Below are 19,971 nucleotides of genomic sequence, written 5' to 3'. Positions count from 1 at the left end.
AGGCCATTCAAAGCAGATCACTTGTGTTGTGAACATTTTTTCTTCCCCAATATTTCCAATTCAATACAAAGACGTTCGAATTTAGAGCGCCACACCTCCTTGTTCTTAAATCCAAAAAAATTATTTCAAAGCTATTAATGCCAATTTCAAAAGGAGAAAATTTCCACTCGTTTATCGTAGCATCAAGAGGACTTTTGACAAATGCTAAAGTTTGTAAGTTTGATAAAAGCTAATTTATCAGAATTTATCAGAATAAGATGTAGGTAATGTTTTTCTATTCTACCAAGTTTTTTTAAATGAAAATATTATTCGCTTTTGTGGATATTTTTGCCAGAGCCTCACCTAAGGAGCCAAAGAACCACATGCGGCTCCGGAGCCGCACTTTGCCGACCACTGGCTTAGAGCTTAGATGGTTTGCAAATAATAAAGTCCCGCACATCAGATATGAGTAGAAAACATGGACTTGATTTCAATACAAAAAAAAAAACAAAATACATACATGGTAGTAAGTAAACCCGAAATACTAATTACAATCTTCTATGAAAAAATCGGGTTTATGTCATCTTCGACTATCTGTACGTTAAGATTTTGCTGATTTTGGTTAGATGAATCATATTATATCGTATTAATTATCCTGTCGTATCCGGTCTTTAGTTATAAATGTGTTTGGACGGCTCCATCTCCTTCATTACCGCGAAGTCGCCTAGCCATCGCAGCCTACTTATTTTAATGGACCTACCAGTACCAATACTACATCAATGAATACGTGAAAACGTGAGAAGTCTTGTGCGGCTCTAGCACCATTTGTTATGGTTGTTCCTCAGTTTTCTAAATGCGCTTCATTAGCAGTGGCGGATCTAGACATTTTCCTTTGGGGGGGGGGGAACTTCCAGTGAAACACCAACCAAAAGATATATAAAAAAAATAAACCCAAACTACATAAATAGTCCATTAAAATGTTACATTTTTTAAGCCATACCTTGCATTTGTTAGAGGAGTCAATTTTATTTATTTAATGTGTAGGGGGGATCAGTAGAAGCTTAAGTTCAAATTTTTGGGGTCACCACCCTTGTCCCCCGGCCGCCATCTTGGAAATGGGGTGCAAAGGGATTTCACGCTATATCTCGTAAACTACCAACCCTACGAAAAATCTAATTAAACATAAAATGTTGCAAATTCAATTTTCTACAATTTTGTTTCTATTACTTTTTGTCGTCAAGGAACCAACTAAAAAGATATAAACAAAAATATGTAAAATTTTTTTAACAGTAGAATTAGGGCTGGAGATAGATGGAGATGCATGCAGTAGAATTAGGGCTGGATGGATGAAGTGGAAAGAAGCGAGTGGTGTGTTTGTGTGACAGAAAAATTCCAATGAAGCTGAAGGGAAAATTCTATAAAACAGCCATAAGACCGGCTATGATGTACGGAACTGAATGTTGGGCAGTGAAAAAGAAAGAGGAACAACGAATGCATGTGGCGGAAATGAGAATGCTTAGATGGATGAGCGGAGTGACAAAGAAGGATAAAATTAGAAATGATTATATTAGGGGAAGTCTAGGTGTGGCACCAATTGATGCCAAAATGAGAGAGCATAGGTTGAGATGGTTTGGTCATGTTCAACGGTGAGACGTTAATCACCCAATACGAAGAATAGCTGAAGTGCAGATTCCTGGAAGGAGTAGGAGAGGAAGACCAAAGAAGACCTGGGGGAGACGATAAGGCAGGACATGTTGGTAAAGGGGATTAACATTGATATGACCCAAGATAGAATTGTGTGGAGAAATGCAATTAGGGAAGCCGACCCCGCATAGGGATAAGGCAAAGAAAATGATGATGTAAAAATTTTTTAACAAGTTTCCTTTTGGATGTTTACTTTTTTTCAGTTCATTTTAAAATAAAATAACATTTTAGCAGTTTTGTAGAAGGTTTTTCAGCGAACAATTTCCACTATAAAGTTGTTTAATTCTATTTATTTATACAGGTTTTACAGCGCTCCAAACTTGACCAGATTCTCGAATGCTCGTAGGGATACAATAAAAACAAAAGTTAGGCTAACTTTTCTATCTATATATATTTTTTATTCATACAATTTATTATGATTTTAACATTCCTATGCTATTATTAATCTGTTTTCTCCCCACTATAAAACTTATAACCCTAAGCATATATAGAAAAGGCCCAAGAAGTTGTTTGAGGACAAATTCGCCGGTTCAGAAGAAGAATGACGCAACGACAAAATGCAAAATTTTTAAGAAGAGCAAAAAAAATGATTTTTGATATCAAAATCATAAAGTATGCTGAAAATTAGCCATTCACCACACCGTGGTCAGGATCTCGAGATAGAAGCGTTTTTTGGGGTGTCCCGCTTGTCTATGAAGTAACATAACTTTTTTGCTATTGTATATTTTGACTTAAAATTTTCCAAAAAACTTCTTCATGAACTATATTTTATTGTTGTGTTGGTTAAAATTATAAACTAAAAAGTTTGTCACTCACCTTTTTTAAGTAAACATGAAACTAACGAAATATGATGACAAAATGTTTAAAAGTTAACAACTCCTTTTTTAATGTGTCTAAACATTTTGGACAAATCTCATTGTTATCTACATACTTCGAAGATGACACAGTAAAATGTTCCAAAGGAAATATTTACAGCGACCAAAGATACTTCTTCTTCTTTAAGTACCGTGCCCAAATTTTTAGGCGTGGGTAGCTTCCATAACAATTTGCCGATATCGTTCTCGATCTTGTGCGGCATGTAACAATTGATCTGCTGATAAGCCAGTCCATTGACGAAGGTTTCGGAGCCATGAATATTTCTTTCGACCAATTCCTCTTTTTCCGTCGATCTTTCCATTGAGTATTAACTGCAGCATCCTGTATCTGCTATCTCTCATTATATGCCCCAGATATTTAAGTTTTCTCTTTTTTATCATCTTCATTAAGTCACCTTCGCCTTGACCTAATCTGTTTAAGACTTCTCTGTTAGAAATGCGTTGAACCCAAGATATTCTGAGCATTCTACGATATGACCACATCTCAAAGGCTTCTAATTTGTTCATCATGTTAACCTTCATGATCCAGGTTTCAAATCCATATAGTAATACGGATACACATAACATTTTAGGAACTTGATTCTTAGTTGTAAGTTCAGCTGAGAGTTGCTCAGAATAGATCTAAGTTTCATAAATGCTCCTCTTGCAATTTCTATACGAGTTTTAATTTCTTCATCCGGATTTAGTGACTCGTTTATCCAACATCCTAGGTATTTAAAATGGTTAACTTTTGTTATTGATTCATCACTGACAATTAGTTGCATAGGGCCGACGTCTTGTTTACTAACCACAAGTAACTTTGTCTTTGTTGCATTTACGTTAAGTCCGTTATTGGAGCATTCTCTAGTGACTCGATCTATAAGGAATTGAAGATCTTCGATGTTTTCAGCCATGATCGCGGTGTCGTCTGCATATCTGATGTTGTTAATAGTTTCACCCCCCGATTCGAACTCCACATTGTCCTTCCAAGGCTTCATTAAAAATTATTTCTGAGTATACGTTAACCAAAGTTGGGGATAACACACAATCATGTCTGACACCTCTTTGAATGCAAATTTTGTCTGTTTCTTTGCCGTCTACCAGAATAGAAGCTTCTTGTTTCCAATATAGATGTTGTAAAAGTCTCAGATCTTTATCATCTATTCCAATCATTTCTAGATATTGAAACAACCTATCATGTTGAACTCTATCAAACGCCTTCTCAAAATCTATAAAGCAGACGTAAATTGGTTTCTGTACTTCCCATGATCGTTGAAGTAATGTTAACATTGAGAACAAAGCTTCCCTTGTTCCCAATCCTTCTCTGAAACCGAATTGTTTGTTTCCCATTGTCTCTTCACATTTCTGCTTGATTCTATTAAGAATTATCTTAAGAAGTAGCTTGAGAGAGTGGCTCATGAGACTAATTAGTCTAAAGTCTTTACATGATGATGTATTAGGTTTTTTTGGGAGTGTAATAAATGTAGACTCTAACCATATCTGTGGCATCATTCCAGTCTCGTATATATGGTTATAAATGTTTATTAGTTGTGAGACATTGTCGTCATCCAGAAGTTTGAGCCAGTCTGATGGTACTTGGTCAAGGCCTGGAGATTTCCCATTTTTGCTCTGTTTGATGGCTTTCTCTACTTCCGCTTTTAAAATGCTAGGACCAGTATTCGTATACTTTGTGGTGTTAAGTGGTGGCCTCGTATCCAGGAAGAGCTCTTTTATATAGTTAGTCCATTCTTCCTTTTTTTCATCCAAGTCGAGAATTATTTTACCTTTGGAAGTGAGGAGTTCTTTTTCTCTGAGTGTAGGTAATTTCTTTAAGCTTTTTATGTATATTAAACTCGTCATGTTTTCTTTGTAGTTCTTCCATTTCACGACATCTTTGTTCCATCCAGTCCTCTTTTGCTCGCTTAACCTCGTACCTTATTTGTCGATATATCTCTCTATACGGAATCTCGTCTTTGTTTTTCCAATTTCTTCTTTGTTGAATAAGGTCTAGTATTTTATCGGTCATCCAATACTTTTTCTTTATGGAGTCTTTTTCTGGTTTCAAAACTTCGTTTGCTATGGTGACCATGGCGGAATTAATGATATCTAGATTTTGACCGATATTTTCTTGTTCAGATCTTTCTAACTGTTCTTTAATCTCACGATTTATCTTATTTTCGAACTCATCTGCTATTACGGCATTTCTTAGGAGTCGAGTATTAGGTTTCTTCTGCGTTGTGGGGGCTTTTATTCTTTTTAGTTTTAGTTTGAATCCAGACAGAGCAGATTATGGTTAGTTGCTACGTCTGCACTTGGGTATGTTTTTGCAGATGTAATACTGTTTCTAAACCTTCTATTAATGATAATGTAGTCAATTTGATTTCTGACTATCTTTCCCTCTTGATCAGCTGGAGATTTCCAGGTATATAGTCGTCTTTTAGGTTGCTGAAACAAAGTATTTGATATAATGCATTTCTCTTCTTGGCAGAACTGTATTAGTTTTTGCCCTCTTTCGTTCCTTTCTCCAAGTCCATACTTTCCGGTTATATCTTGTGTAATTTCGGCACCGACTTTTGAGTTGAAGTCTCCCATAATAATTGTAGCTTCATGTTTTTTTGTGCTCCGGAGAATTTGTTTAATTTCGCTGTAGAATTGCTCAATTTCTTCATCAGGTTTGTCAGCTGTTGGTGCATAGACTTGTATTATATTAATATTTAGTAGTTTATTTTGCAGCTGAATCATCATGATACGATCATTGAAGGGGACGAAATTAATGCATTAGTTCGATGGCTCTACTCGAGTTACTTGGGAACAAAAAAAGAATGAAGGAAATTGCTCCATGGGAAGCACAGAAAATGCATTTTTTTTAACGTATACCGATTGCATCTAAACATTCCGTATATGTATTTGGACCATAGGAGTTTTCTATTGGTTCGTTGCAGCACGCGGTAATATTTTAACCAATAGGCGGCGAGGTTCCAAACGCATACACGGAATGTTATTCGGTCCCAAATTCATATACGGAATGTTAAAAAATATCGTACACCGAAAAAGATAAGTTTTTTAGAGTCTTTTAAAAGGAGATTGGTTTTAAAATACTTGTTACTGTATTATTAAATAAAAATAAAACAATTATAGTATTTCGAATGTTATTTGGTGCGAAATTCATATGCGGAATGTTAATTATTCGTAGACCAAAAATGGGACTTTTTATTAATCAGTTAAAGGAGACTGATTTTAGAATACGTATTTTATTGATGTATTATTAAAGAAAAATAAAACAATGATTAGGTACCTATTTGGTGCGAAATTCATAAATGGGATGGTATAGATTTGAGAGACAAATTTCTTTATTTGACTAAGGTTTCGCTTTCTCAGAATTTTTAATGACTTGCACGTGTTGTTAAGTATGTTTAGATCTGTTTCAGCTATTCAATTCAATTCTGTTGAAGTTTAGGGCTGTGTGCTATCAGACGAAAATAAATGTTAACTTGGTTATAACGTTTGCGGTTGTGTTTTAAATATTATTTATTCTGGTTTATATATTTATTTTGGTCTACGAATAATTAACATTCCGCATACGAATTTCGCACCAAATAACATTCGAAATACTATAATTGTTTTATTTTTATTTAATAATACAGTAACAAGTATTTTAAAATCAATCTCCTTTTAAAAGACTCTAAAAAACTTATCTTTTTCGGTGTACGATATTATTTAACATTCCGTATATGAATTTTGGACCGACTAACATTCCGTATATGCATCTGGAACCTCGCCGCCTATTGGTTAAAATATTACCGCGTGCTGCAACGAACCAATAGAAAACTCCTATGGTCCAAATACATATACGGAATGTTTAGATGCATACCGATTTTGAACTTTGAGGGTTACATTTTCTCCAACCTAATTTTTGATGGGAATTTTGCTATTTTTGGCAATTTTCACACGTATAATCGATAGTTTTTATTATAATAATATATGTTATGAGGATTCTAAAGATATGAAAATTGGTGTGGAGAAAGAGGACAAAAAGGTGATGGTTTGAAAATTATGATCCTATTTTTTATATCTTTGCCGTAAATTTCGGTCAAATTTGACCGGTTGTATCTCAGGAACCACTCTTCATAATTAAACGTTTTTTCTTTTAGAAGAAGCGTCCTGCCACTGTCTTTCGAATACCGTTTTCAAAATTTAATTTAGCTTAATATTTCCCGAGATATTCTATTTGTTTATAAGCCAAAAAATTGTTTATAATTTTAAAATATTCCTGAGGCCGCTTAAATAGTCGAATTTCAATTCTGTAAGGTACATTAGATAGGTATAGAGTCTTTTTATGAAAAAATCATAGTTATTCTTATGCATCATAATTGGACCGCGTTATGTAATAGCGGATTAAGCGCCAAAATGTAGTTTTGAGATAAATCGGTTTAAAGATTTTAAATTTGTTTTTGGTACTATTTCTAAAATATAGTACTGACATGTTTCATATTTAATACATTAATGCAAATGAAAATGGACTTTTACATGTGCTAAAATTTTTTTAAAATAATTTATATTTTAAAATTATTCGATCAAATGTCGCTTAATTCATTAATGATTTTTTAAGATATGCATGAGTTAAGATCCGAATACCGGATTAAGAGACATATTTGGCGCTTAATCTGATGTTTCCTGACAAAGGATGTCTTTTAATTCGATATCTTAAACGTTAGTAAATATGTTATGTTTTGTAATAAAGAATTAACCGACTATTCGTGGCGCTTGATTCGTTATTACACTTACAAAGATGCGGATTTTTGTTTATGACAATGGATTATGTACCATTATTGGCGTTTAGTTCGATATTACAAATCCTAGTGTGAGATTTTTTTTTAATAAAACAAAAATGTCGCTTAATACAGACATTTAAAAACAGCTTTTTTTAAAAATTTTTTACAAAATCATATTTTTATACATAGATTTGCACCCTAACTGCAAGATGGCACTATTATCTCGATTTTGGACTTTTGGCGGTTAATCCGTTATTACATAACGCGGTCCAATTATTGTCGTTATTATAGCGACCGTATATTTTTAATTAACATTTCAATTGTTGCTAAACTGTTCATTCAATTTCCATCGGCTTCTGGAATTATAATATATACGGAAAGGGCTTTTACGTTACCAAGTTATTTAATTATTGATTAACAACTACTTATCTAAAAGTTTAGTTGAAAATTAAAGATTTTGTTGGAAAAACCCACTTTTTTCGGGGAAAGTTTTCGTCGAAGTAATTCGGAAAAACACGACTCTATGCAGAATTTAATTGCGGTGAATTTTTATTTGGATGTTTTTGGTCTAAAGTAAAAATCTTTGGAGTTATAGAGCAAAAATTGAATCTATATTATTAATATATACAATCATAAGATTCGATTCCAGCAATAAAATTGCTGCTAAATAACTTTTCCCAAAAATGGCCTATTCTCCGATAATCAGCCCAGACTAACTGTAAAGTGCATAAAATGCATCAAAAATTGCATAAATATAAAAATAAAGTCAAAATCAGTATACTAAGGAACACAAAGCAAGGAAATTTATTATTTGGGGAGTTTTTGGGGTCACTGAATGCGATTACGCCATCAGATCTGACCCTCGGATCACCTGGTGCATAAGGTCAGTCCAAGAGACGTCATCTCCTGTAGTTTCGATGGTTTTCGGCATTAAATCAATGCAAACGGATTACTAGCGGCTTTTAGGGGTCACTAAGAGTATGCTCACTAATATGCCATCAAAATTGACCTCCGGAGTACCTGGTGCCCAGGGTCGGTACTAAGGCACGTCATCTTCTGGAGTTTCGAGGGATTTCGGCACTAAATTGATGCAACTCGACTATTCAGGGGTTTTTGAGATGGTTAAAAACGAATATGCCATCAGAACAGACCTCTGGATCACCTGGTGCCCAAGGTCACTGCAAGGGACGTCCGTTTTGATGGCATATTCGTGTTTTGCGTAAATAATAATAATAATAGCTTTATTGCCCAACAGTTTCCCATTTACAGGACAATGATAAAAATATTACATAATTTATAACACCTATTATAGGTAAGATAAAGATTTAAGCAGTAGTACCAAAAAAATAACATTAATAATACAAGTTAGACTAAAATTAATATAAATTCAAACAGAAAAAGAAAATAAATTAATAAAAAAATAAAATAAAAAATTAGTGCTTATTTCAGACACTCAATAGCTACTTCTATGAAGTTCCTTTGAGAACATGAAAAAATGTCACAATACTTACCAATAACATTAAAATTTCTACACATTACATTAATAGGAGCCTTACATAGAATATTTGTACGAGCTCTTGTACACCTAAATAATACATTTGTTCTTAAATTTGACCTTGGAATATTAAAATTAATGTTTTCTAATATTGAAATACAATCAATTGCATTATTAACAAGTTTGTACAAAAAAATTAAAGATGCAACTTTTCTTCTTAATTCTAAACTACACATACTAAAACGATCACACAAGTAATTATTATCTACACCTCTAGCCGGATAAAGACCATTTACTTTAAACATTAAAAATTTTAGAAATTTTCTCTGAACGCTTTCAATTGCAATGTTATGACAATCATAGAAAGGACTCCATACAATACTGGCATATTCAAGTTTAGAGCGGACATAAGTATAATATAACAATGTTAATGACTTTATATTATTAAATGACTTACAATTGCGAATTAAAAACCCATAAGCCTTCAACGCTTCAGAAACTTTAACACACATATGTTCTTCTTAACTATGTAAATCCTTAACCGTGTTCTGCCTTTCTAATATTCTATCGTGACAACTATAGTTAAATACAAATAAACTTGATTTCCGAGAAAAAGTGACTACTTTACATTTTTTTGTGTTAAGTTGTAATTTGTTGCTGTTGCACCAATTTTCCAATATTTCTATATTCTGCTGAAGTTGGTTACAATCATCCAGCTCCCTAATAGTAGAAAATATTTTCAAATCGTCAGCAAAGCCCAGTCTTTCGCATAAAATATTTTCAAGAAGGTCATTAATAAATAGTAGAAAGAGCAATGGACCGAGATTGGAACCTTGAGGCACACCAGACGCAGCAAGATATTTTTCTGAGACATAACCATTATATGCTACAAACTGCATCCTTCCCTGAAGATACGATTTTAACAATAAACGAGCACTGTCAGTAAAACCAAATGTTGAAAGCTTACTAAGTAATACTTCATGATCAATTCTGTCAAAAGCCTTCGAAAAATCGGTATATATAACATCAACTTGGCCATTATCGTCAATAACTTCAGAAAGATATTGGGTAAAATAAACCAAGTTGGTTACAGTTGATCTTTTATTAACAAAACCATGCTGATGAGATGAAATATAAAGTTGAACAGAAGATAAGATCCTATTATACAGGGTGTCCCGAAAAGATTGGTCATAAATTATACCACATATTTTGAGGTCAAAAATAGGTTGATTGAACCTAACTTACCTATATACAATAGTGCACACAAAAAAAGTTACAGCCCTTTGAAATTACAAACTAAAAATCGATTTTTTTCCATATATCGAAAACTCTTCGAGATTTTTTATTGAAAATGGACATGTGGCACTTTTATAGTAGCAAAATCTTAAAAAAAAATTAAAGTGAAATTTGTGCACCACATAAAAATTTTATGGGGGTTTTGTTCCCTTAAACCCCCCAAACTTTTGTGTACGTTCCAATTAAATTATTATTGTTACACTATTAGATAAACACAATATTTTTAAAACTTTTTTGCCTCTTAGTACTTTTTTGATAAGCCAGTGCTTATCGAGATATTTTGAATATTTGTCGAATCCACCACATATTTGTATATGGGAGAGCTGTTAATAATCTGAAAATTTATTTATAATTTCCATTATTAGGTATATTTTGAAAAAGTAGCAACATCTCGATAAAAGATGACTTATCAAAAAAAGACTAAGAGGCAAAAAAGTTTTAAAGACACTGTGTTTACCTAATGGTACCACAATAATAGTTTAATTGGAACGTACATAAACATTTGGGGGGTTTAAAGGAACAAAACCCCCATAAAATTTTTATGTAAACATATTAAAAGAGAAGCCGCATCCCGATAAAAGCTGGCTTATCTAAAAAATACTAAGAGGCAAAAAAGTTTTAGAAACGTTGTGTTCAACTAATGGTACCATAATAATGAATTAATTGGAACGTACACAAAAGTTTAGGGGGGTTTAAGGGAACAAAACCCCCATAAATTTTTTATGGGGTGGAAAAATTTCACTATAATTTTGTTTTAAAATATTCCTGCCATAAGAATGCCCCATGTCCATTTTCAATAAAAAATCTCTAATAGTTTTCGATATATTGAAAAAAATCGATTTTCATTTTGTAACTTCAAAGGGCTGTAACTTTTTTTATGAGCACATTTGTACTAAGGTAAGTTAGGTTCAATCGAACTATTTTTGACTCCAGAATGTGTGGTATAATTTATGACCAATCTTTCCGGGACACCCTGTATAATACGATTTCGAAAACCTTTGAAAAATTAGATAAAATAGAGACAGGTCTATAGTTTTCTATTTCTGACTTCACCCCAGCCTTAAGTATCGGACACACCCTTGCTTCCTTCCATAGTTCTGGATACTTCATTTGTTGTATAGATAAGTTTATAATCTTGGTTAAAGGTATGACAAACGCACCAGCGCAATCTTTAATAAGAAACGAGGGAATCTTGTCAGGGCCTGATGTCATCTTATCTTTTAACTTTCTGATAGCAGCATTTATTTCATCCTCTGTAACCGATTGAAAATTAATTGATGTCATATATGGGTTTATTGGATAATTGCAACCACCTTCATCATCAGAAACTAAATAAACACTACTGAAAAATTCCGCAAAAGCATTTACTATGGCTTGCGGATCTTTGTAATCACTTCCCTCAAAACTCATATTGCCAGGAATTCGTGATGATTTATTTCTAGAGTGAATGTAAGACCAGAACTTAGTCTTTTGCTTGCGTCTATTTCTGTCGTTAAGTTCCTCGATGACTTCTTCTAAATCCACATGCTGTGCACTAGGTTGTATTTTCACATTTTCAGCTTTCAACTCTTGAATATCATTTTGAAGTGATATAATTAATTTTTTCAAATCGCTTATTTGATTGCCAATTACTCTACAACTTGAACAAGACCAATTATATCCTTTATCAGGATCACTCAGGACACGGAGTTCCTCAGATGTTATGTTAACATAAGCATGTCGATAATGTCTATTGCAGACCGAACATTGAATCATTAAGTTGGTTTTAAACGATTTATTACAACACATACAAATTTTTGAAGGCATGGTGTAATAAAAATAAAACAATAAATGAAAAAAGAGTAATACACTAGCACGCCACTGGAACCAGCGAAAAAATCCAAGCTGATTCTGTATATAAACAGTAGTTCTTTTTTGGTGATTATGTTTTAATTACACGACCAACGCAAAAAAATGCATTTAATTGTTTCACTAAATTGTCGATTAATAGTCTTTGATGGCAATAATTCAAATAAAACTTTAAATAAGTAAATACCTTATTTCCAGCAAAAATCAATTAAAAAGCACGGGAGCACCAATTTAACGTGTGTACACTTCTAAAGCTAAACAACTACTCGTAAAACTCGTAAGCTCGTAAGTAATCCGTTTGCATCAATTTGATACCGAAAGCCCTCGAAACTCCAGAAAATGACGTCCCTTACAGTGGCCTTGTTCACCAGGTGAACCTAAGGTATGTCCTGATGGCATATTCGTTTTTAACCACCTCAAAAACCCCCCGAGTATTCCAGTTACATCAATTTAGTGCCGAAATCCCTCGAAACTCACAGACGATGACGTGCCTTTGTAGCGACCCTGTGCACCAGGTACCCCGGAGGCCAATTCTGATGGCATATTTGTGTTTAGCGACCTCAAAAACCCGTAAGTATTCCGTTGATACCGAAAGCCCTCGAAACTCCAGAAGATGGCGTCCCTTACAGTGGCCTTGGGCACCAGGTGAACCTAAGGTATGTCCTGATGGCATATTCGTTTTTAACCACCTCAAAAACCCCCCGAGTATTCCAGTTACATCAATTTAGTGCCGAAATCCCTCGAAACTCCAGACGATGACGTGCCTTTGTAGCGACCCTGTGCACCAGGTACCCCGGAGGCCAATTCTGATGGCATATTCGTGTTTAGCGACCTCTAAAACCCGTAAGTAATCCGTTTGCATCAATTTGATACCGAAAGCCCTCGGAACTCCAGAAGATGACGTCCCTTGCAGTGATCTTGGGCACCAGGTGATCCAGAGGTCTGGTCTGATGGCATATTCGTGTTTAATTACCACAAAAACCCTCCGAATAGTCCAGTTGCATCAATTTAGTGCCGATATCCCTCGAAACTTCAGAAGATGACGTGCCTTAGTAGCGACCCAGGGCACCAGGTACTCCGGAGGCTAATTCTGATGGCATATTCGTATTTAGCGACCCCTAAAACTCGTGAGAAATCCGTTTGCATCGATTTAATGCCGAAAACCATCGAAACTCCAGAAGATGACGTCTCTTGCCGTGACCTTGGGCACTAGATGATCCGGGGTTTAGTTCTGATGGCGTAATCGTATTCAGTGACCCCAAAAACTCCCCAAATAATAAATTTTGTTCCTTAGTATACTGATTTCGACTTTATTTCTAAACAGTACAACCTGCCACATCCGGACCTGTCATATCCGGACCTCCACATATCCGGACGGTTCTGCCATCCGGATCTACCGAGAAAGGCAGTCCTGCTGTTGGACAACGCACCCTCTCATCTCAACCCAAAAGAACTAAAAGATGGCGAAATAAACTGTCTTTTTTGACCCCAAATGTGACATCCCTCTCTCAGCCTATGGATCAAGGTATTATAGAATCTATAAAACGTGTCTATCGACGAAAGTTATTGACGGCGTTGAGTACTGGAATGTATGAAGGAGAAAACGTTTCAGAGACTATAAAAGAAGTGATCTTGATATCCGGATTTTTTCATATCCGGATCGGTCTGTCGCCACATTGATCCGGATATGGCAGGTTTACTGTATTTATGCAATTTTGGATGCATTTTATGCACTTTACAGTGCAATTATGCATTTCCACCCATTTTTGAATAGTAGACTTTTTCCTGATGTCATCCTGAACATAATGCAAAAAACTGCAAGTTTCTAGGTGCTGTATTTAATAATTTATTTAGTCGGGTGTTTTTAGTGCTAAATGCCCTGGTCTATAGAAGAAAATACTCTCCATGGTTATAAAAGGGACTACGTTTTAGTGTCAGATTTTTCTAATTTGATATATTTTTAGCTTCATCACCTGAGGAAAATGAACCACCTATTAAAAAAGTAAAAGTTACTGTGACTAAAGAACGAAGAAAATTTGATAGTGAAAAGATTGTAGAGGTAAGTGTTTATATAACATTTCAAAAGTAAAATGAGTGTGGGAATGCAGATTTTAATATTCTACCGAACCAAAAACCTGGGCATCTTTATACAGTGCGCTGGAATAAGTGTTACCCCCCCCCCCCTATTAACTCTTTTATTTTTAGCACATAAGCAAAGCGCTCGAATAGGTCGATTTTTAAAATTATCATAGTATATTATGTATACCGTCAATGTTTCGAACTTTACGCGATCCCTCTTCAGGTGACAGGCATAACTTTAGATTTATTTAAATGGGAAAGTACAGCTGGTTCCTAAAAAAACTGATACAACTCTTAGTAAGATTTGATTATTTTGAGCAGTGTATTTGATTGGTCTCACATTATATTATATTTATCATGACAGACTGTTAAAGTCAGTTTTTTTTTCTTTTATGGCCTTTGGGAACTGTGCCCATTTAGCCAGCAACACTTCTTGAAATCGACGCCTCACCATACACCAAGACCATTACGAATCTATCTCCGAATCCATTACAAAAACAATCCAGGGTAGGTAAGGGAAAAAAAACTTTTCGCACCCAGATCGTTCAGGGTGACTAAAATAAAAAGTCAAATAAAACTAAACAAACAACTGATTACATATGTTAATTCATAAATTATTGTAATAATTATTAAGGTCTAAATTTTTATATTATTTTGAATTTCTGCATTTTATAAAGAGTATATAAATGATAGTTTTACATAAAATAGGGTTGTTGTTATCATTTTTATTATTACTAAGGAATAAAACAAACGACTTAACTCAACAATACCGGGTGTCCACTTATATTTTCCCCCATTTTAACTGCCTATAACTTCTAAACAGCTCAAAATAGAAATATGCGGTTTTCACTGAAATGTTTTATTTTCGTAAAAGTTTTGTCTGAATGAACGGAATTTTTTATATCGCTTTCAAATACCAAATAAAAAATGGCGGATTTTTGAAAAAAACTTTGTTGACTTTTTTTTAATAGAACACCCAGTATATTCTTTTGCAAATTGAAAGAAAGGTCATTCACCTATCTAGTGATATAAAATTTTTCAAAATCGGTTGTCAAATTACTGAGTAATTAATTTTTAAAATGAGAGGTGCAACGTGGATATCACATACCTTATGTGATTTCCACATTGCGTCTCTCATTTTAAAAATTAATTGCTTAGTCATTTGACAACCGATTTTAAAAAAAATTTTATCGCTGGATAGATAAATGACCGTTTTTTCAAGTCTTTAGGTAAATTACCATTTTTTATATCGGTTTTAGATAAAAAATGGCGGATTTTTGAAAAAAAAAAACGTTGAATTTTTTTATTAAGACACCCAGTATATTTTTTTGTGTCTTGAAAAAACGGTCATTTACCTATCCAGCGATATAAAAATTTTTAAAATCGGTTGCCAAATGACTGAGCAATTAATTTTTAAAATGGGAGATGCAATGTGGAAATCACATAACATAATATCATTTTGCTTGGTTATGTTATATAGGTATGTGATATCCACGTTGCACCCCTCATTTTAAAAATTAATTGCTCAGTGATTTGACTACCGATTTTGAAAAACTTTATATCGCTGGATAGGTGAATGACCTTTCTTTCAATTTACAAAAAATATACTAGGTGTTCCATTAAAAAAAGTCAACAAAGTTTTTTTCAAAAATCCGCCATTTTTTATTTCGTATTTGAAAGCGATATAAAAAATTCAATACATTCAGACAAAACTTTTACTAAAATAAAATATTTCAGCGAAAACCGCATATTTTTATCTTGAACCATTTAGAAGTTATAGGCAGTTAAAATGGGGGAAAATATAAGTGGACACCCGGTATGTATATTAAAGCAAGAATTGTAACCAAATTAAAAGATAACTGGGCACTATCAGAGGCAGCAAAACATTTTAACATAAGCAAGAACCACAGGTTTTATACTAATAGAAATTGGAGGGAACAAGAAACTCTCGAAAGAAAGTGAGGGCTTGGAAGACCAAAACTATACTAAATTTAGGTATGTAAAAATAAAATTAATATATCTCTATCAGCAGTGATAACAGCTTGTAGTCTTCGGTCCATCTGCGTGAAAGGAACTATGAAATTGTCTTCTTCAGAGAGCTCTTCCCAAACCTTGCTTTCATTCGAGACTTTCTTGTTCTCTCCATCTTTTATTAATATTAAAAAAACGGTTGTTCTGCTTACGTTAAAATGGTTCGTTACGGCAGATAGTCATCAACCATCTTCTAATTTCGTTACAATTCTTGATTTTAGTTCTTTGCCAGCATGTGGAGCCATTTTTGAGGTTGAACAGAATAAGTTATCTAAAAATTTTAAGATTTGGCAGGTAATCAGTTCTTCTTCTTCTTTTTTGTTTTTGGTTTCGCTGCAAGGCGATTACCAGCACGATTTATAAGCGATCTTGACGTAGTCTGGCTCTAAGCCATACCAAAATCGCTGACTATGTTCTTGTAAGGAAGCTTTTGATGAGGTGTGATGATTATAATTAAATGAGATTAATTGGGTCAGGTTCAGTATGATTAAAAATTAAAACATAAATTAAATGACAAATAGCAACCTAATATAACACGGATACATATAAACAGTTGAGCCTTGCAATTTGTAAGCTTATTTTGTTCATTGCTAGAAAACGCATTGCAGTTTATAAGCTTATTTGGTTAATTGCAAGAAAACGCATAATTACATTGACTGATTCTTCCGTTAAAGAACTTAGAATATTGTATATAGAGAGCGGTGTTTTGAAGTTCATGGAAATAAATTTTGTGTATATATCAAAATTAGGAATCACATTAATCGGGCATTCAAAAAAGATGTGGTTTAGATCCTCGAGACGACCACATTCACAAAAAGGATTATCTTTTATATTCATTTTATACAGATGTTGTTTTGTTAAACAATGGCCTGTGCGCATTCTAATGATGGTGGTAGTGTGTCTTCTATTTCTATATGGAAAATTTGAATACCAAGGTTTTGTAGGAAAGAAGTCTTGAATTGTTTTGTATTGCGAAGTCTTCTTCTGGACTAAAGATTTCCATTTTTCTTGGTACTCTTTTGTAATTTTTCCTCTGATGATTGATAGGGCATCCTGGGAATTCAGTTGTACTTCCATGGGTACATTCAGGTCTCTTCCTATTTTTGCCAGTATGTCAGCCTGGGTGTTACCAAATATATTAGAGTGTCCAGGTATCCAGGAAAGGAGAATTTTGGTACCATTCTCATTGGCTGAAGATATAAGTTTCTTTGTTTTTAGGGCCCTTATATCTGCTGAAGCAGATATGTTACATGTTTTAATATTGGTTATTGCATTGAGCGAATCAGAAAATATTATAGCTTTCTTTAGATGTTTTGTAGTTGCGACTTCCACCGCTTGATGTATTGCTATACTCTCTGCTTTGTAATCAGTTGTTTGTTTGTTTATTTTAACTGACTTTGACAGTCTGCCATAATAAATATAATATAATGACATACCAATCAAATCCACTGCTCAAAATAATCAAATCTTACTAAGAGTCTTATCAGTTTTTTTAGGAACCAGCTGTACATCATGTGACACCTCATTTAAAAGCTTCTGAAATACTGATTACAAAAATGTATAATACTTTAATCCTATTTGAGAGCATAGGTGCAAAATTTCGGTCGAATTCTTTTTAAATGCATTCTTTTTTTTCTAATCCTATGCAAACTACTAAGTATTTTTGAAAAATTTAAACGCAGAATGAAATATTACAGTATTACCGAGGGTCGAGAGTCCCTAAGAACTTCTATAATGTTTATTTTAATAAGTCACAGGGGTGAAAAAAAAGTGAAAATTTAGTCTGATCTTTAATTTCAAATATATAATTCAACAGGAAATTTTTGTTTAGTCTAATGGACTTCTAGCCCTCCGTAATAATGTAATATTTCATTCTGCGTTTAAATTTTTCAAAAATACTTATTATATTTCTCAGAATTCGAAAAAAATTAATTCGTTTAAAAAGAATTCGACCGAAATTTTGCGCTTACGCTCTCAAATAGGAGTAAAGTGTTATACATTTTTGTAATCAGCATTTCAAAATCTTTTAAATGAGGCGTCATATGATGTACTTTCCCATTTAAAAAAGTCAAAGTTATGCCTGTCACCTGAAGAGGAATCGCGTAAAGTTCGAAACATTGATGCTATAATATACTATGATTATTTTAAAAGTCGACCTGTCAGCGTTTTGCTTATGTGCTAAAAATAAAAGAGTTAATTAGGGTGGTAACATTTATTCCAGCGCACTGTATGTTTACCTTAACACTATAAAACGTTATAAAAGGAAAAAGTCTTATGCCTGGTTGCACCAACAGATCTTAAGCTCGAGCTTAGCTAAGCTCTACTTGTAGATAGGGCCTCCTTGATTATCACTTACGTTGCACCATAATTTTAGATTCTTACCTTATTATCAATTATATCTATTATTGTATTATGGCATTCTTATTGTAATATATTATAATTATATTATATTAATTCTTATGATATTCTCGACTTAAGCTTAAGATCTGTTGGTGCAACCGGACATTAGTAAATTACTAAGTAAAGCCGGATCCACATCAATAAAAAATTATGTTGTACATTGTATTTGACACAAATTTGCTCGTGTGCGTTGAAGTGTTGATGTTGACTGTGTGCCGCAAGGATTTATGCAAAAATATTTTCGTGACGAACAACACACGTTATCCTGCGTTGTCGGTTTTTCAGTCGACTTTAAAGAAATTTTCGCCGCACAGCAGTGTTAATGTGGACTTGATTATCCACTTGTCGCTAAGGGGATTCGGCGGTACAGCACACAAAATAAATATTTACGTCATAAAAATACTTGACCAGATTTAAATTTGTGCCGCAAATATTTTTTTTGTATTTTAAAATACATCACGGAGTTCGAGTTTGGCAAGCAAAGCGAGAGGTCGTGTGGCAGGTGTATTAGCGATAAGGTAATTTCGGATTCGAAACCTATCACAATAAAAACACCGGTTTTTTTAAGAGACCTATCGTTATCGATAATCGTTAAACTTAAAAAGCGTTCTTGTGCGAAATAAAAATAAACTTCTAAGTGTATAATAATAATATTTATATTAGTGCTGAGGATAACATTTAATTTAAAATGGCCAGTGGCGGAACAGGAACAATCCGAAAGGAAACCTATAGAAAGAATGAAGAACTATCTGATAGTGGCGACGAAGAATCTAAGAAGAAAAAATATCAAGAAGATAAATTATATTTTGAAAAGAGTAACCTGACGAGACGAACACCGAATAAAAGCAACGACACAAATGAAGAGATGATAAAAATGATGCGGGAAGTTATGTGGAAAAATGATGAAATGATGGCAGAAATAAGAACCATACGGAAAGACCAAAAAGAAACGATGGAATATATTAAGGAGCTGAAAGAAAAAAACGAAAAATTGGAAGAAGGTTTAAAAATGGCAAACAATAGAATAGAACAATTGGAAAAAGATACGGAGAAATAATATAGTATTAAAAGGCCTAAAACTAGATGCTACCGACGGAAAGCCTGTAAAGGAGTCAGTAGAACACTTCATAGGAAGAAATCTGAAATTAGAGGTCAAACTGAGAGGAGCGGTGAAGATCGGCGACCAAATCTTTGTAGCAGAAATGGAAAACCTAACGCATAAGCTGAGTGTACTAAAAAACAAAGGAAAACTGAAAAATCTACAGGGACAAAAGGTGTATATAGAATCAGATTTAACAAGAAAGGAAAGGGAAATACAAGCAAAAATTAGGAAAATGGCAAAAGAAGAAAAAGACAAAGGTAATACTACGAAGATAGGATATATGAAACTGGAGATTAATGGAAAGGAGTGGAAATGGGACCATAATAAAGAGAAACTTATACAAACTCACAGAAATATCGGGGAAGGGACTTCAAAAAACTAAAAGAAAATAATGAGACCGGACCCACAACA

At 33.8% G+C, this 19,971-nt stretch overlaps 1 protein-coding gene across 1 annotated transcript in view; it reads left to right on the top strand.

Annotated features, from left to right (window-relative positions):
• Positions 1-19,971, top strand: part of LOC114343673 (regulation of nuclear pre-mRNA domain-containing protein 1B) — a 79,383-nt gene that overhangs the window by 12,765 nt on the left and 46,647 nt on the right. Inside the window, exon 3 of the mRNA XM_028294508.2 lies at positions 13,913-14,007. Coding sequence (XP_028150309.1) covers positions 13,913-14,007 — 95 coding nt within the window. The remainder of the gene's footprint in view (positions 1-13,912; positions 14,008-19,971) is intronic.

Source organism: Diabrotica virgifera, chromosome 9 (genome assembly GCF_917563875.1).
Source record: "Diabrotica virgifera virgifera chromosome 9, PGI_DIABVI_V3a".
Taxonomy (NCBI): Eukaryota; Metazoa; Arthropoda; class Insecta; order Coleoptera; family Chrysomelidae; genus Diabrotica; species Diabrotica virgifera.
This window is presented reverse-complemented; position numbering and strand designations above follow the sequence as displayed.